This window comes from Ranitomeya imitator, chromosome 2, assembly GCF_032444005.1.
Source record: "Ranitomeya imitator isolate aRanImi1 chromosome 2, aRanImi1.pri, whole genome shotgun sequence".
In the NCBI taxonomy this organism is placed as follows: domain Eukaryota; kingdom Metazoa; phylum Chordata; class Amphibia; order Anura; family Dendrobatidae; genus Ranitomeya; species Ranitomeya imitator.
The window spans coordinates 822184741-822208707 of NC_091283.1; the positions used below are offsets into that span (position 1 = coordinate 822184741).

The following is a 23967-nucleotide window of genomic DNA, read 5'->3' on the forward strand; positions in this document are numbered from 1 at the left end:
ATAGCCACGATGAACTGGCTTTGACCCGATCTTTTGTACTGGAGCACCTAATGAGCCTGTGTAAAGGGAGCAGGGTCAGCTGAGACATCTCCTATAGTGAGTGGATCTTGGGTTATCAGCTCGGTATAGAGGTGTTTATCAGTCATTGTAATTCTGCCTCTGATGATAATGAGCCTGCTGAAAACTAATCTAAAAATTTTAAGTCTAAAAATAAATAATTTTATTTTTAATAAAGATCGTGACATGAAAAAAAACAAAAACCTGCCAAAATGTAAAAAAATAAATAAATGTAACAGTTGTAGTTTTTTTTTCTCCTGATCGCTTCCTGCTTCTTTTCGTCTGCAGCCGGTGAATTGTGATCTTGGGGAATATTAGCTGGATTTGCTGACACAATGGACATTGTCCTGTATAACACACTTTCTCCAGTTCGGAGGCATCATCGGTGTAAAGAAGAGACATTCCTGTATCCTGCTTTTAAACAGATTTGTAGCTTAGAAGTGGGAGAAGTGTAGAAAATTGAATGAGAGCGGATTTAGATAGCTGACATGATGGCAGTGTGGGATGCAGCGGCCCCGGCACAATACCTTCTCAGGAACAGCAGCAGATTGCTTAAAATGCTGCAGCAGCGAGATTACATTCTTTCTAACCTCGGTAATGCTAGAATATGTCTGAGCGCAGGTATATGCCGCATGATACAGACTCTTAGCGAAAGCCTAGAACAATCGAGTGTAAAATGGGCAGAAGAACCAGCGTAACGTGCCGCACATACGCCGAGATTCGTACAAACATTGAATATAGGATTTTTTCTTTCTTAAAAACAAAAATGATTAACAGGACCCCTTAAAAATTATCTTTATTCATTGCTCTTTTATGGACCAACCTCAGCACCGGCAGGGAGCTCACTAAGGCCGGCTTCACACTCAGCGTATGAAAATACGGTCCGTATATTACGGCCGTAATACGCTGAAAAGTCCCGAAAATAGTGGTCCGTAGCTCCTCCGTAGGCAGGGTGTTTCAGCGTTTTTTGCGCATGGCATCCTCCTTATGTAATCCGTAGGTCATCCGTACTGCGTGTTTTTATCGCAGGCTTGCAAAACCGACATACGGATATACAAGGGATCCATGTGTTAAAAAAAAAAATATATATATATATACTGTTATATATATATATATATATATATATATATATATATATATATATATATCAGTAGACACATATGTATATATATTAATATTTCATCCAGCGCGATATAGCAGAAAGCCGGTAATTCAATTACCGGCTTTTGCTTTCTCCTTCCTAAACCCGACATGATATGAGGCCTGGTTTACATACAGTAAACCATGTCATATCACCATATTTTTTGCATATTCCACACTACTAATGTCAGTAGTGTGTCTATGCAAAATTTGGCCATTCTAGCTAGTAAATTAAGGGGTTAAGTGGCGGAAAAAATTGGCGTGGGCTCCCGCACAATTTTCTCCGCCAGAGTAGTAAAGCCAGTGACTGGGGGCAGATATTAATAGCCTGGAGAGGGTCCACGGTTATTGCCCCCCCCCCCCCATTGACCTATATTTACGTGCATTTGCGGTGAGGCGCCCTCTGCTGGTTGTTCCTAGATCGTGGGAACTTTCCTAGAAAGCTCCCAGTCTCGAGATCATAAGAGGGCGCCCTCTGCTGGTTGTCCTCATATGAACTCGAGCCAGGGAGCTTTCTAGGAAAGTTCCCATGATCTAGGAACAGCCAGCAGAGGGCGCCTCACCGCAAATGCAAGTAAATATAGGTCAATTACCTACTTTACCTACATTCCCCGGGGTTTTTGCAGACATGAGCAATGTTGCATTAGCAGAGCTCGTGGCTGCAAAATATTTTAACCCCTTCAGATGGATTTACATCATTGGACTTTACAGATCTGCGGAAGGTAAGGATATTGTTGGTTTATTATGTTATTTTTGTTACAGAACGAGGGTCTTCAGTGATTGGATTGGGCGTTCAATAAAATATTAAAACCTTTGTTTTTATTTAATTAAAATAATTTTTAATAATGTGTTTGTGTATTTTTTTAACCCTTTACTAGTATTGGATTAATAATGGATAGGTGTCATAATTGACGCCTCTCCATTATTAATCTGGCTTAATGTCACCTTACAATAGCAAGGTGGCATTAACCCTTCATTACCCCATATCCCACCGCTACACGGGAATGGGAAGAGAGTGGCCAAGTGCCAGAATAGGCGCATCTTCCAGATGTGCCTTTCTGGGGTGGCTGGGGGCAGATGTTTTTAGCCAGGGGGGGGGGGAGGGGGCAATAACCGTGGACCCTCTCCAGGCTATTAATATCTGCCCTCAGTCACTGGCTTTACCACTCTGGCGGAGAAAATTGTGCGGGAGCCCACGCCAATTTTTTCCGCCGTTTAACCCCTTAATTTACTAGCTAGAACAGCCAAATTTTGCATAGACACACTACTGACATTAGTAGTGTGGAATATGCAAAAAAAAATGGTGATATGAGATGGTTTACTGTATGTAAACCAGTCTCATATCATGTCGGGTTTAGGAAGGAGAAAGCAAAAGCCGGTAATTAAATTACCGGCTTTAAAGCTGTCTAGCGCTGGAAGAAATATTAATATATATACATATATGTGTCTCACTGACATATATATATATATATATACCTATTCTATGTGTGCACATTTATTCTACCTATTCTACTGGAAGCTGTCAGTGTGATTTTACTGTACACCGCAATGAATTGCCGGCTTTTCTCTCTAACACCGCTGCGTATTTCTCGCAAGTCACACTGCTGGTCCGTGTGTGATCCGTATTTTTGGGGCTTCCATAGACTTTCATTGGCGTTTAATTTGCGCAATACGGTGACAAACGCAGCATGCTGCGATTTTCTACGGCCGTAGAAAGCCGTATAATACTGATCAGTTTAATACGGCAGATAGGAGCAGGGGCATAGAGAATAATTGTGCCGTATGTTTTGCGAGTTTTACGGACGTAGTTTCTGCGCTCTTACGTCCGTAAAACTCGCAAGTCTGAAGCCGGCCTAACTCGAATCCTCTGTCTTTGATTGATGGAGCCGGCTAAGAGGTCACGCAGCAGGCACTGAGGTTGGTCAGTAGATGCAACCAGCTATAGGGAAAACCGTGAACACAACCCGTACGGTGGTCTAAATGTGTTACACCATGGCCTTCAGCGTATCGGGGCTTGTCTCTTTTTGGACACACTTGGGACGTCATTGGTGGGCAATTGCAAAAGGCGCTGCCAGCGGCAGATCTTGATGAGTTGCCCAAGTGCATTAACACGTCTATCCATCCTGTTATTTTTATAATTTATTACATTTATAATTTATTTATAAAAATAAATAAATAAAACGCTCTGCTTTTAGAGTTTGCTCACACATGGTGAATTTGCTGCAAATTGTCCAGCTGGATAGGTAGACAGAAAATACCAGGTGAATTACAGTCGCAGCAAAATGAATGAGAGTTAAAGAAATCTCATTCCCACGCTGCAGTAAGAATCTGCTAGAAACTGAACAGTAATTTATTCTGTACATTTTCACAATGGATTTCGTCTTTTTCAAATGTAAAGAGGTGAAATGTGTGATAAATAAACAGCGGAGACAAATCCACATATAACACATGCGGATTGTGATATGAATCTGCTGCAAATCAATCTGCAGTGTAACATTTGCTCCTGAGTGCCAACATCCCAACGTAACACAAGCACGTGTTACACAATATCAGCCGTGCTCTGGCCAACGCAGTCACAGAGAAGGTCCACCTAACCACAGACACGTGGACAAGTTCTTGGGGACAAGGACAATACATTTCCCTGACGGCATACTGGGTGAACCTGGTGGAGTCTGGGACAGAGTCAGAGGGTGGGTCGTCACACATCTTATCCACACCAAGAATAGCGGCCCCAACTTCCATCAGGGTTTCAGTCTCCTCGTATTACAGTTCCTGTCTCTCCTCCTCATCCTCAGCGGAACTAGTCCCCTATCACTCCCTAGCTGGGAGGTCTGTGGCACTGCCTTGGCGAAGCGGCAGCACGGTCTGCCGAAGCTCATCTGTTTAGGTGATCAAGCTCACAACGCACCAGAGCTGTTGAAAGGGAAAAAAGACCAGACCGATCAGTGGCTCTTCCCGTTGAACCTCCAACCAGGTCTGGTTGTGTGCAATAATGGGCGTAACTCGGTGGCAGCTTTAAAGCTCGGCAAACTGGAACACATTCCATGCATTGCCCACGTGCTGAACTTGCTTTGTACATCAGTTTTTAAAAACATACACTAACTTGCCGGACCCATTTGCCAAGGTATGCTGTGGTAGCACATTTCCGAAAGTCATCTCAGGCTTTTGCCAGTCTAGCTTACCTGCAGCAGCGCTTTTATTTGCCTCATCACCAACTGAATTGTGACGCTGGAATTCGACCTTTCAAATGCTGGCAAGGCTTAGTGAGCAGCAGAGGGCAGTCTCTGAATTCCAGCTTCTCAATGCCCGAAAGAGTAATACTCAGCCCCCACACAAGGCTAGGTTCACATCGCGTTAGTGGCATCCGTTTAACGGATCCATTACTAAGCGGCATTAACCAAAGGTAACGGATCAGTTAACGCACTCATTGCCATCCATTATCGTAACGCATGTCAAAATCGGCATGCGTTAGTGATGATGCGTTACTTTGTGACGCACCCTCGAACGCGGTCTACCGCGTTTTCGGGTACGTTAGGTCTAACACATAGCGAACGGACGCGTTCGCTGTCCATACACCTCTATTACTAACGCATGCCGAGTGGGTGTGTATCGCTGACATATGTGAGGTTCTTCAAAACTTTAAGTACTGCACCAAGATGGTGAGCGCTGATGACGCTATTATCAGCATAGCCGTCCCGCTGCTTTGTCTATTAAAACGTTTGCTGCAGAATCTCAAAGAGGAAACTTTGAATGCCGAGCAGGTGGCTATGGAGCAAGATTGTACAGTGGCCGATACCACACAGCCCAGCTTCACTTAATATTCTCAGGCCACATTGGGTGATGACGAAGAACAGGAGGATAAGAAGGAACAGGAGCTTTTGGTCTGTGCTACAGAGGGGACTCCCAATCCGAGCTTCATGCTTAACCAGCACGGATGGCATGAAGAGGAGGAGGCGATGGGTCGTGAGGAGGAGAGGATGGTTAGTGTTCTTCCTGGTGAGGACACTGAATGTTTGACTCTTCGTAGTCTGCCACACATGGCAGAGTTCATGTCCAGATGCCTTTCCTAAGACCCTTGCGGGAAACACATTTTGTCCAACATGAAATACTGGCTCTGCAGCTCTCTTGACCCCCGGTACAAGGAGAAATTTCCTTCTCTCATGTCGGATGCAGACGTGCCATTTTCAGTGCATGCGTGCCAGAGGGCTGCTGTGGAACACTTGCTGAAAAGAATACCCTCAGTAAACGCTGCTGGCAGAGGTACCGGCTCTTTTCACCCACAAGGATTACAGGGGAGGATCACGCACACCAGGTGCAACTCAATGAGGGGGCAAAATGTCAACTAACTGGGTCATTTTTATGAAACCGTCACATCAGCAAGGGCTATCTGTGGGTGCAACTATAACGAGAAGGGACAAATGAACCAAAGAGAGTACCAATTCTGAATAAAATACAAAAAGTTTATTACATAATTCAATTAAATAATGACATACATAAACAGGAAAAATCATATAAAGACAAAGTGAAAAGCCTGACTTCACAGGTATAACGCTCAGGACCAATATATATAAGTGGATGGGAAAGGATCACTAGCATGTAAGGCTCAAAACTTCTTACCCCATTCGATCATATCACTACCAAATAAGACTATTTAAATAAGATGCCAAACGCATTCATAAAGTGCCAAGTGCAAACAGTAATGTCAATACACAAACACCCAGCTGACATAAACTGGGTGATTGAGGTATAAGGCCTACGAAAAAATGGGAAACAGAAAGTACATAAACGGCCTAGCCGTGGTCCTTACCCATAAAGTCTCCACTCTTGGAACCTGAGTGGTGCAGCCCCAACGCGCGTTTCGCGTTGGCTTCCTTGGGGGGCTGTAACTTACTGTGTGCCACTAATGCCCATTATATAGGGAAGATCGTTATGCCGGTGTTATAGTACGGCGCATGCACAGAGCATCGCGTCCTGCGGCCGCATCACTTCCGGCCTCCAGCTCCGGCATCGCTGAGCGGGAAATCCCGCATGACGTCATTCATCAGCGACACCAGAACTCTCGGAGACCTTGGGCGACGCGCCGGTAAAGGACGCTCTCTGATCATGCGCACAAACCACAGGTCGCCATCTTTACTGCTGGATGGACCTCAGAGCTGCATTTCTGGTAAGGGCATCCCATCGCCGGAGAATAAACAGAATAGATATATAAATATAGTGCTCCGACAGGGTGACTCATCTCTAAGTTGCTCTAACCAATGGACATGTTCCGACCCAGTACCCCATCCAGAAAAGGGGGGTGCTAAGTTGGAAAAAAGGGTCATGAAACAGAATAATCCGTCGCAGAACACCATACATTTCATAGTTGAGGAAAATGAATATGAATCTCAATTATTATGAAAAACACCACGGTCAATACATCAAAAAGGGAGAGATATATATTATATGCACTTATATATATATTATATCTCTCCCTTTTTGATGATTTTTCGTGTTTATGTATGTCATTATTTAATTGAATTATGTAATAAACTTTTTGTATTTTATTCAGAATTGGTACTCTCTTTGGTTCATTTGTACTGTCTAGTTGCTTTGAGAATGTTCTGGGCTAAATTTAGCGCCCCCATGACGATAAAGGGGATTTGACTTTTTTTGGGAATGTTTTCTGTTTTGAGGATTGTGTCATTTATAACGAGAAGGGAGAAGTTGACCAATATGGTGAAGGACTATTTAAGTGATCATACCAGGGTCCTTCCTGATTCTTCAGTGCCCTTTAACTATTGGTTGTCCCCATCACGGTCTCTTACAGCGTGTATGATACATCCCCCCGGGGTAATTTTTGGAAACCTCAATGCAAACATCAATGCATTAATATGCTCCACACAATTCTTCATGTTTCAGCCTTACACAGAATAATAATATGAGTAATGAAACATGATATATACAGCTCTGGCAAAAATTAAGAGACCACTGCAAAATGTTCAGTTTGTCTGATTCTTCTCTTTATAGGTATATTTTTGAGTAAAATGTAAACAACAATACTAATGTTTTAACTCAGGAAGAGTTCAGAAATCAATATTTTGTGGAATAACCATGATTTTTAATCACAGCTTTCATGCGTCTTGGCATGCTTTCCACCAGTCTTTCACACTGCTTTTGGGTGACCTTATGCCACTCCTGGTACAAAAATTTACAGTGCCTTGCGAAAGTATTCGGCCCCCTGGAACTTTTCAACCTTTTCCCACATATCATGCTTCAAACATAAAGATACCAAATGTAAATTTTTGGTGAAGAATCAACAACAAGTGGAACACAATTGTGAAGTTGAACGAAATTTATTTTTTTACTTTAAATTTTTGTGAAAATTCAAAAACTGAAAAGTGGGGCGTGCAATATTATTCGGCCCCTTTCCTTTCAGTGCAGCAAACTCACTCCAGAAGTTCATTGTGGATCTCTGAATGATCCAATGTTGCCCTAAATGCAATGTTCCCCAACTCTGAGGACTGTTTTTTCCAGCAGGACAATGCGCCATGCCACACAGCTAGGTCAATCAAGGTGTGGATGAAGGACCACCACATCAAATCCCTGTCATGGGAAGCCCAACCTCCAGACCTGAACCCCATTGAAAACCTCCGGAATGTAATCAAGAGGTTGATGGATAATCACAAGCCATCAAACAAAGAAGAACTGCTTAAATGTTTGTACCAGGAGTGGCATAAGGTCACCCAAAAGCAGTGTGAAAGATTGGTGGAAAGCATGCCAAGACGCATGAGGGCTGTGATTAAAAATCATGGTTATTCCACAAAATATTGATTTCTGAACTCTTCCTGAGTTAAAACAATAGTACTGTTGTTTCTAAATGATTATTAACTTTAGGTATGCAAGCATTGCATTTTTTTGTTATTTTGACCATTTCTCATTTTCAGAAAATAAATACAAAATTTATGTTCCACTCAGCATGTCCACATGGACTTTTCCTCTCTGAACCCTGTTCTCACAGGTAATATACACATGATCAGGTTTTTAAATACATCAGATAGGGATTGCATACATCAGTTAGGACTGCTCTGATATGGGTATACCTTGACGTTTGGTGGAGCAGCTTAATATACATTTTTTGCAAAAAACGTATCAACCAAATACCCTGTTTTTTACATATTTTTACTAGCACTTGCGGATTACTGTTATTTTTTGAAACTGAGTGTTTTTGGTTCTACTATGCTCTTTTGTGTCTTCAAGTTTCTTGGTGGTGTGTGAGCATGTTCCTACAGACTTGTTCACTGTGCAAGTAGCCCATGCGTTCCTGTTTCCAAAATTTATTGCTTGGAACTTTGGAGACATGTTGTTAGAAGTTTATAGAATAAAAGAGCAATTTACATTTTACTCACAAATATCCCCTATAAAGAGAAAAATCAGACAAACTGAACATTTTGCCGAGCTCTTTTAATTTTTGCACATCCCTTTATAAAGGGAAATTCGACATAAGACCTCTGTTAGCATACACCATATGTTGCTCATATAAGCAGCACCCCAGTAGGTGGGCGGAACGCCTGGGTACAAAATCTGTGTCTGACAGTGAAACCATTGGCCCTTCCTCCATGTTACGTCCTTTACAATCTGCTGTCCAGGAAGGCGGCGCTGAGCCCTCCAGCCCACAACCTGCAGTTGTACAGACACAACAGTCAGCAACCACGTCCAGTTCATTGTCCCAGCACAGCGTTCAGTTGTCTCTTGTCAGCATATACAGTATGTCTGTTCACACATTGTTAGTTAGATAGGCCATACATATTCATCACCTCTTTACATTGTCCTGTGCTGGACAAAGACCATTGCTGACTTCTCCAGGCTCCTAAATGATACTTGTGTCTCTTTAGAACATTTAAGGGCAACGACAGTTTAATAAATTTGGGTCCTTAAAAAAAAAAAATGGTGGTGGGGTATTAGCCAGTTTCTGTACATTTTAAGCACATCTTAGAGACTGGGTTAATGTGCTCCACAGACCTATTCAGGCCGCAGCCTTACACATATTGGGACATGGTCATTGCCACACTGAGGCCTGTACCTGAGCTCTGTAGCGCTGCCTGCCACCTGAGTAATACACTCCACAGACCTTACTCCATTGTTGCCCAAAACCATGCAAAAGATCCATTCTGCCTGGTTGGGTAGTTTCCTGAAGAAGTGCATAGGCTTGTGTGGCCCTCTGAAAATGTGAAGCAAGGGCCACATGATAAGTTTTTATTTAGCCCGGACAACCTCTGTAAAGAAATAACAGGTTTAGGGTCCTCTTGAGACATAAGTTCTATGGAACTTACTTGTAGTTGACACCGTGACCACTGGACTGTACGCACACTCTCCATGATGCCCCGTGACTTTCAGTCTGAACCTGTAGCTGGAACTGGGCTCTAAACCTTCGACAACATGTCGCTTGGAGTAACCACTATAACAGAAGTAAACGTGGGTCAATAAGAGAGAAAATACTGAGGAGCCCATTCATCATTTGCATTTTTAAATCTCTTTCTATTTTTACTTTTGAGCCAAATTGATCACAATTCACTAATTTTGCGGAAAGCCCAAAATAGTCTTTTTTTTCTGCCTTTGGCTACTTTTTAGTGGGAAAAGTTGCAAGTTTTGCAAAGGAAAAAATGCTGGAAAATAACTGGCATACATCACTGCAGTGAGTGGGGGGTGAGGACTTGAGTAGAGTTGCGTCAAATTTTTGTGACTTTATAAAAATAAAAAAAAGCCACATTGGCGTAAGAGTCAAGAAACTAACTAAACCACAAAAATAGAATTAGACTTACCGGTAATTCGGTTTCTAGGAACCTTCCACGACAGCATAGGAGGATGTCTCCATTCCCTAATGGGGAACAGAAAGCACAAGAGGTTAAAAGGCCCCTCCTACTTCCTATTCGCCAGTGACTTATAACGGATACCATAGGACTAGCTACCTTAATGAACCCAGGATATTATTCAAGGCAAGGGAGGGAATTAGTGCTGTCATGAAAAGTTCCTAGAAACCGAATTACCGGTAAGTCTAATTCTATTTTCTCTAGTCACCTTCCACGACAGCATAGGAGGAGTACCAACCAATTCTACACTAGGGAGGGACAATAGCCTGGAGAACTTTCCGGCCAAAGACTAGATCCCTATTGGACAATGAGTCCAATCTGTAGTGTTTGGTAAAGGTATGAGATGAAGACCATGTAAACCCTGACCCTGCAAATCTGCTCGATGGAAGCGCCCGCTTTTTCTGCCCATGAAACCGAGGTAGATCTCGTTGAGTGGGCCTTGACCCCGATTGGGGGAGTTATTTTCTGGGCTAGATAGGTTTCGTGTATGGCCCTCTTGATCCAATTGGCGATGGTACTTTTTGCCACCTTCCTCCCCTTATTCTGACCTGACAAATGGATGAATAAATTTTGATCAACTCTGAAGGAGCTAGTCTGTTCAAGGTAATGTAGAATAGTTCGTTTAACATCAAGAGTATGGAACTCTTCTTCTTTTGGGTTTGAAGGATTTTGGCAGAAGGAAGGAAGAACAATATTCTGAGATTGGTGAAAATCAGACACCACCTTCGGGAGGAATGATGAATCAAGATGGAGAATTATAGAGTAGTCTGTAATCAATAAATAGGGTTCTCTTACTGATAAAGCTTGCAGCTCCCCCACACATCTTGCTGTGGTTATCGCTACAAGAAAAACAGCTTTGTATGACAGGAATTGAGGAGTACATGATGACAGGGGCTCGAACGGTGCTTGTGTAAGTCCTCTGAGAACTAAATTTAAGTCCCATGAAGGTACAACGGCTTGCTTTATGGGATGTGATCTGAGACCTGATACCATCAATCTTCTGATCCAAAGGTGGTTCGCCAAATCATGGTCAAAAACAGCACTGAGGGCGGAGACCTGTACCTTCAGCGTGCTGGGTCTAAGGCCTAATTCCAGCCCACTCTGAAGGAGATCTAATATTTGCGAGATATTTGGATGAAAAGGATCTGGGCTATTAGGAAGACAGAAAGATGAAAATGTTTTCCCACACTTTGCTATAAATTGCGTTAGTAACAGGCTTCCTGGATTTTTGCAAGGTAGAGATTACCACATCTGATAGCCTTCTAGCACTGAGGACCTGGGCCTCAGTAGCCTCAGTAGCCAGGATGCAAGGTTCAATTTTTTGGGTTTTGATGTTGAAGGCGAAGATCCGTGTCTATCGGCAGGAGGACTGGTCCATCTGTCTGTAACTCGATAGTGAGATTGAACCAGCTTCTTTTTGGCCATACTGAAGCCACTAGTATGGTCGGAACCTGATCTTCCCGGATTATCCGAAGGATTTTCGCCAGTATTGCAATTGGCGGGAAGGTGTAGGCTAATTGGAAATTCCATGGCTGGGCAAGGGCATCCACTCCTCTGCAATTGTCCCTGGGGTTCAGGGAAAAATAGGTTTGGACCTGTGCATTTTGGTTTGAGGCAAACAAATCGATCTCTGGCAGACCCCATCTGTCTACCAGCATGTTGAAGACTTTTGTTCAAGCTCCACTCTCCTGGTTGAATGTCCTGGTGACTCAGGAAATCCGCCTGTAGGTTGAAAGACCCCTTTAAATGGACGGCTGTCAGAGAGAGAAGGTGCTTTTCAGCCCAATAGTAAATTCGGTTCGAGATCCTCCTTAGGCTGTTGAATTTTGAGCTACCCTGATGTCTAAGGTGAGCAACCGTAGTCATGTTGTCCGAATAAACTTTGACGTGACTTCCTGATACTAGGCTGCTTGCGGCCAGGAGGGCTTCTTCCACTGCCTTCAACTCCCTGAAGTTGGATGACCTGGCGCTTGTTGCCTGATTCCTGGGTTCCTGGAAAGGAGTATGGGATATCACAGCTCCCCAGCCTCGTTTGCTGGCATTGGTAGTAATCGTCACCAGGGGAGATTGTGACCAGCTCACACCCTTGCGTATATTTTTGGGGTTTAACCACCATGCTAGGGATGCTTTCACACACCCCAGTGTGTGCACTCTTTTGTTCAAAGAGTCCGGATTCCCATCCCAGTTTGTGAGGATGTGGGCTTGAAGGATTCTGGAATGTGCATGAGCCCATGACACTGACTGGATGCAGGCTGTCATGGAGCCTAAGACCGACATGCCCTTTCGAAGAGTCGGGGATCTCTCTTCTCTGAAGTCTGCAATTTTTCTGATTACAGCTTGGCGATGATCCTCCCGGAGAAAGGATTTTTGTTTTACAGAGTCTAACAGAACTCCCAGAAACTTCCTTGATTTGGAAGGTTGAAGCTGAGATTTCCTTAGATTTGGGAGCCACCCAAGGGTTCTGAGAATGTCAAGAGTCTTTGAAACATGATCGATGAGAGTCTGGGCTGAGGGAGCTATGATAAGCAGATCGTCCAGGTAAGGAACGATACAGACTCCCTATCTCCAAATATATGATACCGCCTCTGCCATTATCCTGGAGAATACTCTCGGCACTGAAGAAATCCCGAAAGGAAGTACATTGAATTGGAAGTGTCTCACTTGCTGGTTGTACTGTATTGCGCATCTGAGATACTTCCTGTGCCGGGGGTGAATCGGTACGTGAAAATACGCATCTTTATGGTCGATAGTTGCCATAAAATAATGCGGACCTATCAGGGGAATAGCAGATTTCTCTGACTCCACTTTTAATTTTCGGTATTGAATATGAAAATTGAGGTTTTTCAGATTTATTATAACTCGTGCATCCCCGGATGGCTTTTTATTCAGGAAGAAATGAGAGTAATGACCCGAACCCCATTCTTCGGGGGGTACCGGGGAGATTGCATTTGATTTTAAGAGATCTCCGATGCCCGTCATCATCAATGTATGTGCTCCCTGTGATGTTGGAGAGGTTATCTTCAGACTCCAAGGGGGGGAAGATATGAATTCTATCAGGAGGCCCTCCTGACTGACATTGAGGACCCACTGACAACTGGTGATGGCCCGCCATTGATGAATAAAATTTGCGAGCCTCCCCCCCACCGGGATTGAGTCATTGTTTATCCTGCTGGGGCTGTTGCTGCTGGGGAATAAGGATATTTTTCCCCTTGCCCTTGGCATAGCTCCATCTCCAGGTTTTCCCCTTACCTCTTGGGAGGTATTAGACTGGGGAGCACGAAAAAAAAGTTTTTTGACAGGTTTCTGCTCTGGAAGGGCCTTTTTTCTATCTGTTTCCTTTTCCAGAATTTCTTTTAAAGCAGGACCAAAAAGATAATCGCCCTTAAAGGGAATTGAGCATAACTTAATTTTTGAAGTTACGTCACCGCTCCACATCTTGAGCCAGAGGGCTCTTCGAGCAGAATTAGACTGGACTAAGGCTCTGGCCGCTATTCTAATTGACTCCATAGAGGCGTCAGCCGGAAAAGCAGAAGCCTTTTGGAGAATGGGAAGAGAGTCTAGAAGTTCCACTCTCGACGAACCCTGGGAGATATGTTTTTCCAGCTCATCCATCCAACGTGAGAGAGCTCTGGCAACACAGGTGGCAGCAATATTAGATTTTAACCCCGAGGTGGATGTTTCCCATGACTTTTTCAATAAGCTCTCCATTTTTCTATCCAGCGGATCTCTCAGCTGAGAGAAGTCCTCAAAGGGGAGCGAAGTTTTTTTTCGCTTTGAGGAAAGCCGGTGAGCTCGAGGAGGCCACCGCTGGGGATCACTGGTCCGCTTTACCTCCCATGGAGGCGCGGGTGGGCCAGGAAAGGTCCCGAATCACGGGGAGACGAGAGCAGCATGACGTGGAAGAAGGCAGAGCCCACGACCACCACTGCCCGGCAGGAAAAACCAGGTACACTGCAGTTGCCGGCCACGCAGCATACGAAAACCTCTCCATGCCCCATGGGGGACAGGAAAGACACTGGCGAATAGGAGGTAGGAAGGCCTTTTAACTTTTAACCTCTTGTGATTCCTGTCCCCCATTAGGGAATGGAGACATCCTCCTATGCTGTCGTGGAAGGTGACTAGAGAAAGACTACTTGAAAAGTCAAAAATTTTTCACAAATCAAAAAGTTAATTCAGAAGTAGTCACGTAAAAAAAACCTGATGATTTGGGCCCTTAAACAGTAACTGTTAATTTTTTTTCATAGATCAATAGCACACATGAGGATAAAAAATATTTTAGCAGAGAATTCTCCATCTTTCTTCTAAAAGACTGACTCTCAATTCATGGGTAAAGTCGGTATTCAGTAAAGATTTTCCCATTATTGAGCTGGGAGATGACAGTTGGTGCTCATAAAGTTCTATGGAGGGGGAGGAGCTAGAAGAACACAGACATTCTGCTGTAAAGGTACCGTCACATAAAGCAACGCTGCAGCGATATAGGCAACTATGCCGATCGCTGCAGCGTCGCTGTTTCGTCGTTGTGTGGTCGCTGGAGAGCTGTCACGCAGACAGCTCTCCAGCGACCAATGATACTGAAGTCCCCTGGTAACCAGGGTAAACATCGGGTTACTAAGCGCAGGGCCGTGCTTAGTAACCCGATGTTTACCCTGGTTACCATTGTAAATGTAAAAAAACCCAAACACTACATACTTACATTCCGGTGTCTGTCGCGTCCTTCGCCGTCACCTTCCCTGCACTGTCTAAGCGCCAGCCGTAAAGCAGAGCGGTGACGTCACCGCTGTGCTCTGCTTTATGGCCGGCCGGCGCTGACAGTGCAGGGAAGCAGAACGCCGGGGGACGCGACAGACACCGGAATGTAAGTATGTAGTGTTTGTTTTTTTTTTTTTACATTTACAATGGTAACCAGGGTAAATATCGGGTTACTAAGCGCAGCCCTGCGCTTAGTAACCCTATGTTTACCCTGGTTACCAGTGAAGACATCGCTGAATCGGCGTCACACACGCCGATTCAGCGATGTCTGCGGGAGATCCAGCGACGAAATAAAGTTCTGGCCTTTCTGCTCCGACCAACGATGTCACAGCAGGATCCAGATCGCTGCTGCGTGTCAAACACAACGATATCGCTATCCAGGACGCTGCAACGTCACGGATCGCTAGCGATATCGTTGTTAAGTTGTTCAGTGTGAAGGTACCTTAAGTTCCATAGAACTTCATGAGCACCAACTGCAATCTCCTATCTCAGTAATGGAAAAGTCTGTATTGACTGAAGATCAAATTTTCCCTATGAATTTAGAATTTTAAAAATGAAAGATCAGTTGAGTAGGAGAAAGAAGCAAATTGCTCTGATAAGATATATTACAAAGTTTCCTATTTTCATGTGTACCATTGATTTATGGGGGGGGGGGGGATATTTGCAACATACGGAAAAATAAATGCGCTCATGTAATATTTACAGAGATTGCAGGAACTGCCACCAGCCCTGTGTCACCGACCAAGAAGAAAATATAAAAAAAAACACAGCAGCCTTGTTTGCAGTTTCATCATGTTTAATCAAAAATTATTTTCCAACAATAGTCCAGGCGTTTTATCCCCCCCTTCATGTATTAAAACCTGTAATATATAAATCAAGCGGTCTCTGGAGAGGTCTACCGGCACGGTAAACACAAGGTCATTCTGCCACCTAGTGGTCACAGTGTATCCTCCTGGAATGCAGTTCATTAAATATGGGAAAACTGCAGGGGGTGAACCAAGCAGAGCAATAATCTATACTCAAATAATAGGGAACAATCACGCAGAGTAATAATATACATATGGATGAGGACTGTTAATGGGGTGAATCCATGAGGATCACCATAGCAGGCCCCTTTTACGGGAGGGTCATTTGAAGTTCATGCAGAAAGTGGAATATGCTGGAAATGTGATGACAGCGCACAACGCTTTATTGCCATTTTCTCTGCTACATGCACAGCTGTCAATAGGATATATGTATCAATATTGGATCAAGATGTAGGAATCGCTGTGTACGCTCAGCAATATGGGAGACGTAAGATCTTATTACAGAAGCCATAGAATATTCAGCCGGGCTTTTACCAGTGGTCTGGGTGCAAGTAGCTGAGCTTATTTATTGGAAGGCAGTGCCTGTTGTGTGCCATGCCCTCATTTATTGGGTTATCCAATGAATCATTTTCCTGCCAAAAGTCCAAATAAGAGGTTAATATCCATTTCAAAGTATTTCTAGCATGCAAAATACATTTTTAATCATTTTCTTGCTTCCATGTTTCACCCTTGGTGATGCCATTCTGAGCCGCTGGAGTCAGATTCTGCTCTGAATCAGTCTCCTTCCCCTTCTGGCAGCTGCTCATCAGTACTACTGGGAGCAGATTCTTGATAAAATCGGTCTCCTTACTCCTCTGGCAGCTGGGAACAGGCGATAGACAGAAACAGTCTCCTTTTCCCTTCTGGAAGATGGCTCTAGACAGAATCACTTTAGTTTTCTGGCAGCAGGGAGCTGACTCTACATAAAATCAGTCTCCTTTCCCCTCTGGCAGTCGACTCTAGAAAGAATCAGTCCCCTTACTCATCTGACAGCGAACTGTTGCAAATCTGTGCTGGTGGGAGAATACACTACAGAAGCAGTCTCTTTTCTCCTATGCCAGCTAGAAACACACTCAATCTTTTTTACCCCTGGCAGCTGGTTGCTGCTCATCTTTACTACATGGAGCAGAGTCTAGAAAGAAACAGTCTCCTTTCCCCTCTTGGCGCAGATTCTAGACACAACCAGTCTACTTACTCCTCTGGCAGCTGGGGGCAGACTCTAGACACGATCAGTTTCCTGATACCTCTGGTAGCAGGGAGCAGACTCTGGACAGAATTAGTCTCCTTTCCCCTCTGGCAGTTGAGTCTAGACAGAATCAGTCCACTTACTCTCCTGGCAGCTATGAAGCTGAACTGGTGGAACTCCAGACAGAATCTGTCTCCTTTCCACTATGCCAGCTGGGAGAACACTCTAAACAGAATCAGTCTCTTTTTGGTTGCTGATAATCTGTGCTTCTGGAAGCAGGCTGCAGGCAGAATCTGTCTCCTTCCCTTTCTGGCAGCAGACAAGATGGTCCCTTCTCTGTAGAGAGACATCTCAGCTATACTGGAATGCTACTACAGAGGCTCTGCTCCTTGTCTGACCAGCAGGCCATCAAGCTACTATTTTTATTTGCCTGTTGTGCCGTAAAGGGGTCATTATACTGTGATTGAGCATGTGTGACCACCAGCACTCAGCTCAGGTGGACGAGCCCAGAGATATGCACTCTGAACTCAAGGGGGCGCCATAAGGTGTAAGTAAGTAACCGCCACAACACGTCACTAGATCATTTAAATGGCAAATAACTGTGTAATCCACATTAATGAGGTTGTCCACTCCTTTTCATCGTGGTGCTCATCTCCCACCAGTTTGCAAATGCTTTACATGATCAGTTTTTCTTATGGACACTAGTCCCCGCCATAGGTCAAATCCTGTGACGTCCTGTAAAATCATTTCCTTTCTGGGCTATGATTCATATGGAACATCATTTCCATCCCGCTATCCTTGGGCAGCCAAGGAGGCTCTCTCCAATTGTCTACACCATTGAAGTGAATGGGAGCTAAGCTGCAGTACCCCAGAACGGCCACTACGCAGTGCCTGGCGCTGTTGTATTCTGGCTCTGTACAGTGTGGGCTCCAGCTGATGTGGGACCATTTGATCGGCGGCGGTGCCATCTGTCTGATACTGACCCCTTGGATATTGAAGACTTATCCTAAAAACAGTCCATCAATATCAAAGACCAGGACGACCCCCTTTTTAGCAAATGTTGATGCAATAGTGATACAATATAGTCATCTCACACAGGATTGCTTTGGCTACTGCTACATTCAATCTCTTCTATTAGTGTCGGTCTGCAGAAAAGAATCCTTACAATGTAACAGCCGTGGTCTCATGTTTTATTAAATATTAAATGAGCTATGACCCTGGGATCGCTCTTCCAACGCTGAGCCTTTCCTGCTACACAATCACCATTTTAATAGGGGATGTCAGCAGCCATACTGATAAATGTGCTGCTCCTACATGTGGCCGAGAAGGGGTTTCATATGCACATGTGAAAAAAAGGAGGACGAGACAATTCTGGTGCAGAGACCCTTAGTGCCGCAGGTTTCCTCTGTCTCCTGGAGAAAAGTAAGCAGCTCATGGATGATCTTTATAGGAAAAGTAATATTAATGTATTAGGTTAGGCTCTGGGTCGAGGCATGGGCTGAAAGGGGGTGACCGATGTTAAGCAGAATGGGGCGTCAGGCAGGTGGCCCAACGGGCTCTTTGCCGTACATAAAGACAGTACTGTTATAAGTAGAACAGGATAAGTTGAGGACCCTCTTAAATATTTTGCTTACAGGCCCAGAAGCGTCAAGCGACTCCTCTGTTCACATACAAAAAAAAAAGTATTCATACCCCATGTACTTTTCCACATTTTTTTCACGTTACACCCACAAACTTATTTTTTTTTATTTGCATTTAATGTGCTCCACCATCAGAAAGTAGCAAGTATTTGTGAAGTGTAACGGAAATGACACATGGTTTTCTATTTATTAAAAAAATATAAATCTGAAAATTGTGACGTGCATTTGTATTCAGCCCTCCTGAGTCAATACTTTGTAGGACCACCTTTTGCTGCAATTACTGCTGGAAGTCTTTTGGGGTATGTGTCTACAAGCTTCGCACATCTAGAAGCTGAAATTTTGTGTCTTAATTTTATCATATTGGTATGGGTAATTTTCTGCAGAAAGGCATATGCTATAGAAAGCTGCGCATCCAAGCTCTCGCCAACTCCAACTCAAAAATATTTCCAGAATCCACCCTTTCCTCAACTCTGGATCTACTAAAATGTTCTGCATGCCCTCATCATCTCCCACCTCTACTACTGCAACATCCTGCTCTGTGGCTTCACTGCTAACACTCTCGCACCTCTCCAGTCCATCCATAACTCTGCTGCCCGACTAATCCACCTCTCTCCTCACTACTCCTCCTCTTCTCCCCTCTGCAAATCCTTTCATTTGCTCCCAATACCTCAATGTATCCAGTACAAACTGCGAACATTGACCTACGAAGCCGTCCATACCCTGTCCCCAAATATCTCCGAACTAATCTCCCGATGTCTTCCAACACGTAATCTGGGGTCCTCCCAAGACCTCCTTCTCTCCTCCACACTTGCATGTTCCTCACCGAATCACCTCCAAGTCTTCTCCTCAATATCCCCTATCCTCTGGAATTCTGTACCCCAACACATCCGATTATCCCCTACATTTTGACCTTTCACACGGAACTTGAAGACCCATCTCTTCAAGAAAACTTACAGCTTGCAAGGACCCCCTGCCACCTCTACACCACCGGAGCTGCTGCCGCCCCCTGCTCTATGGTCTCCTTACCCATTACCCTGTAGACCAGGCTTGCACAACACACGGCCCGTGGCACGGAAGGTGTTCTGTGGCCCGCAGAGAACTGGGAGACTCAGGTTCTCATCTTCCTGTGTTTAGCTGTACTCGGGTCTTATCAGACGCAAATACACTTAAACACTGTGGCAGCGGGAAAGGGACAGAGCAGAGAAGCGTTCATAAGCCCCCGCATCGACGTGCAGCAGTGTGAGGAGATCATCATCCTGTGACCTCATTACGCTGCTGCTGTTCCGCAACGCAAAGGAGGCTGTGTGTGTGGAGGAATATGAAGGAGAGGAGCTGTGTGTGTGGTGAAGAAATATAATAGAGAGGAGCTGTGTATGTGGGTGGGATATGACAAACAGGAACTGTCTGTGTCAGTGTGGGGGGATATGACGGAGCGGAGCTGTATGTGTGTGGGGGGGAATATCACAGAGAGGCAGAGAGGAGCTGTGTTTGGGGGGGGATATGACGGAGAGGAGCATTGTGGAAGGGGGATATGACAGAGCAGCTGTGTGGGGGGGGGAGGAATATGATGGAGGGCAGCTGTGTGTGTGGGGGGGATTTGATGGAGAGGGGTTGTGTGTGGGAAATATGATGGAGGTGAGCTGTGTAAGGGGGAAAATATAAGAGAGGAGCTGTGTGTGGAGGGATATGATGGAGAGATGCTGTGTGGGGGTATATGACAGAGAGAACCTGTGTGGCGGGACACAATGGAAAGAAGCTGTGTGTAGGGGGCATGATGGAGAAGAGCTGTGACGGAGAGCAGCTGTGTGTGGGGAGGAATATGACAGAGAGGGGCTGTGGGGGACGAAAATGATGAAGAGGAGCTGTGTGTGGGGGAGGATTTGATGGAGAGGAGCTGTGTGTGGGGGAGGATTTGATGGAGAGGAGCTGTGTGTGGGGGAGGATTTGATGGAGAGGAGCTGTGTGTGGGGGAGGATTTGATGGAGAGGAGCTGTGTGTGGGGGAGGATTTGATGGAGAGGAGCTGTGTGTGGGGGAGGATTTGATGGAGAGGAGCTGTGTGTGGGGGAGGATTTGATGGAGAGGAGCTGTGTGTGGGGGAGGATTTGATGGAGAGGAGCTGTGTGTGGGGGAGGATTTGATGGAGAGGAGCTGTGTGTGGGGGAGGATTTGATGGAGAGGAGCTGTGTGTGGGGGAGGATTTGATGGAGAGGAGCTGTGTGTGGGGGGATATGACGGAGAGGAGCTGTGTGGGGGGAATATGATGGAGGGGCAAAATATGACAGAGAAGCGGTGTGTGGGGGGGACATGATGGAGAAGAGTGGTGACAGAGAGCAGTTGTGTGCGAGGGGAAATATGAAGGAGAGCAGTTGTGTGTGGGGGGATATGACAGAGAGGAGCTGTGTATGGGGGATATCATGGAGGGGCAAAATATGACAGAGAAGCGGTGTGTGGGGGGGACATGATGGAGGAGAGAAGTGACAGAGAGAAGTTGTGTGTGAGGGGAAATATGAAGGAGAGGAGCTGTGTGTGGAAGAGGAGCTGTGAGTGGGGAAGGAATATGACGGAAAAGAGAAACAGAAAAGAGCTGTGTGTGGGAGAGTATGATCCAGAGGAGCTGTGTGTGGGGGGAATATTTTGTGCAGGGAGCACACTGAGGGGCAATTATCTGTTCAAGGATGCAGCATGGGAGATATTTATATTTATGGGGCAGTATAACAATACTTTTATTTTTAAGGGAACCATGTTGGGAAGTGCTGCTAAAGACGGAAGTTTGCATGAAACCTCTTCATGGCGTCTGTAGTACGTGGAGACAGGGATGGGAACGATCAGAGAAGATGTCACCTATAAGAAACCTGGACGTAAATTTTTATTTGTGATCCTTCCTGCATCTCATCAGTGCTGTGGTTCTTGTATGGTCCACAGTCTGATGATGGCTGGTAACAATAATTCCAAGTACTGTATCTCCTTACCATTGTTAAGGACTTACTGGGAATTACAGGTTTATGTAACACAAGTGTATATGGGGCTGAACTGAAACTGCAATTGATCCCTGTTCTAAACTTGGTGACGTATTTCTGTACTGACAGTAGTTCTAGTGCTGCTGTCATGTACCGACGATGGTTCTGGTGCTGCTTTCATCTTGTGATTATGTAGCAATCCATAATGTGCTTCATATTAAAACGGAAAATTACTCAAAACTTAGTTTTGAGATAATGAGGAGGATTTGGTTGAGTTTCTGCTCCAAAAATTCCAAAAAGTTTGCGCATGCTCACATTGATTATTTTGGAGCAGGAACTCTCCAAATTCTTCTCAAATACTTAGCAGTTTGGTTCTGATGATGTATTATTGTATTGACGGTGGTTCTGGTGATGTAGTTATGTAAATACTCCTTTCCTTTTTTCCGGTCTTTCGGATTGGCTCAATGTGACAATGTGGCTCTTGGATCAAAAATCGTTGTGCACCCTTGCTGTAGACTTTAAGTCTATGATGGCAGGGCCCTCTCCTGTCTATTATTGTTAGTTTGTTCATCGTAATTTATATTTGTATCCTGCATGTAACCCCCTTCTCATATACAGCACCATGGAATCAATGGCACTCAAAAAATAAATAATAATAATAACATGGTGACATTACAATAACCTATAATTACATTTTGCCAGAAGCTAATGTTATATCGAGCAGGTAATATACTCACGAGTAAACGGTGCCATACATATGAGTCTTGACGTCTTCTTCCTCAATGGAAAACTTGAACCATTTGTTAGGAGGCCCGATGCGCTGGTAGTCATTATTGATGTCCCAGTACAGCTCGATGCTGTGGTGATTCACCTTCCCCACCACAGGAGGATCAGGGCGCTGGATAACAATTTCTTCTGGAAAGAAATATTTTTTATTTTTCCCCGAGTTACTCAAAACGAAAACAGAAGTAATAGAACGTGCGAGGAATTGTCAGATATAGACAAGAGAAATGGGAATTGTTAATGTTCAGTAATTAGTTTGGATATCCTTACATAATGCCGGGTCTTGCATTTGTCTGAAATAATTAAAAAGTGTATATTGATTTATATAGGTTTAGCTCGGGAGCGTAAATTAGCATTCATAAGACTTTGACAGCTAATTACATTAGAGATCATGAAGTTGTACTGGAGCAGTGAATCACCCCAACTGCGGAAGAGGAATACGAAATGTGTGGAGACGCCGGCAGGAGAGATCCTTGCACTGAGGCCACAATCTTCTGCTATCGTTAAACATAATGAGAAGGAATCTGTAACATTCACAACCATCCGAGAAACCTTACACAATGCAAAGAGCCAGGAGGGTCAAGTAAACCGCATAGAAGATGATGTCGGCTGTATAGGCGCCGAGGATCTAACTAATACATACAGTGTATACAGCCAGGTCTGTATTAGGAGACAAGACCACCACTTAGTGCACCACCAGGGCTCAGTTAAAGACAAAACCTATGTTTGTATGTATGTAGAGGGATAGTCAAAAATAATCCGCACCCTGCGGTAGTAGAATATACTTTAAATCCTTCACGACATCTACCATACGTGTACGGCACAAGTCAGAAGTTGGTGTATGAGGCGGGCTCTAACATAAAGCCTGGACCTGCCTCTAACATAAAGCCAGGACCTGCCTCTAACATAAAGCCAGGACCTGCCTCTAACATAAAGCCGGGACCTGCCTCTAACATAAAGCCAGGACCTGCCTCTAACATAAAGCCAGGACCTGCCTCTAACAAAGCCGGGACCTGCCTCTAACATAAAGCTAGGACCTGCCCCTAACATAAAGCCAGGACCTGCCTCTAACATAAAGCCAGGACCTGCCTCTAACATAAAGCCAGAACCTGCCTCTAACATAAAGCTAGGACCTGCCCCTAACAAAGCTAGGACCTGCCTCTAACATAAAGCTAGGACCTGCCCCTAACATAAAGCCAGGACCTGCCTCTAACAAAGCCGGGACCTGCCTCTAACATAAAGCTAGGACCTGCCCCTAACATAAAGCCAGGACCTGCCTCTAACATAAAGCCAGGACCTGCCTCTAACATAAAGCCAGGACCTGCCTCTAACATAAAGCCAGGACCTGCCTCTAACATAAAGCTAGGACCTGCCCCTAACATAAAGCTAGGACCTGCCTCTAACATAAAGCTAGGACCTGCCCCTAACATAAAGCCAGGACCTGCCTCTAACATAAAGCCAGGACCTGCCTCTAACATAAAGCCAGGACCTGCCTCTAACATAAAGCCAGGACCTGCCTCTAACATAAAGCTAGGACCTGCCCCTAACATAAAGCCTGGACCTGCCTCTAACATAAAGCCAGGACCTGCCCCTAACATAAAGCCTGGACCTGCCCCTAACATAAAGCCTGGACCTGCCTCTAACATAAAGCCAGGACCTGCCCCTAACATAAAGCCTGGACCTGCCCCTAACATAAAGCCAGGACCTGCCTCTAACATAAAGCCGGGACCTGCCTCTAACAATAGCAGGTGGAAAAAAGCGC

At 44.8% G+C, this 23967-nt stretch overlaps 1 protein-coding gene across 2 annotated transcripts in view; it reads right to left on the reverse strand.

Moving 5' to 3' along the window:
• Positions 1-23967, reverse strand: part of FANK1 (fibronectin type III and ankyrin repeat domains 1) — a 114513-nt gene that overhangs the window by 51573 nt on the left and 38973 nt on the right. The window contains exons 2-3 of one of the 2 annotated variants that reach the window (XM_069753957.1): positions 22160-22337; positions 9507-9631 (exon numbers count right to left, since the gene is read on the reverse strand). In XM_069753957.1, coding sequence (XP_069610058.1) covers positions 9507-9631; positions 22160-22337 — 303 coding nt within the window. The remainder of the gene's footprint in view (positions 1-9506; positions 9632-22159; positions 22338-23967) is intronic. The other variant, XM_069753958.1, reaches the window with a different exon arrangement.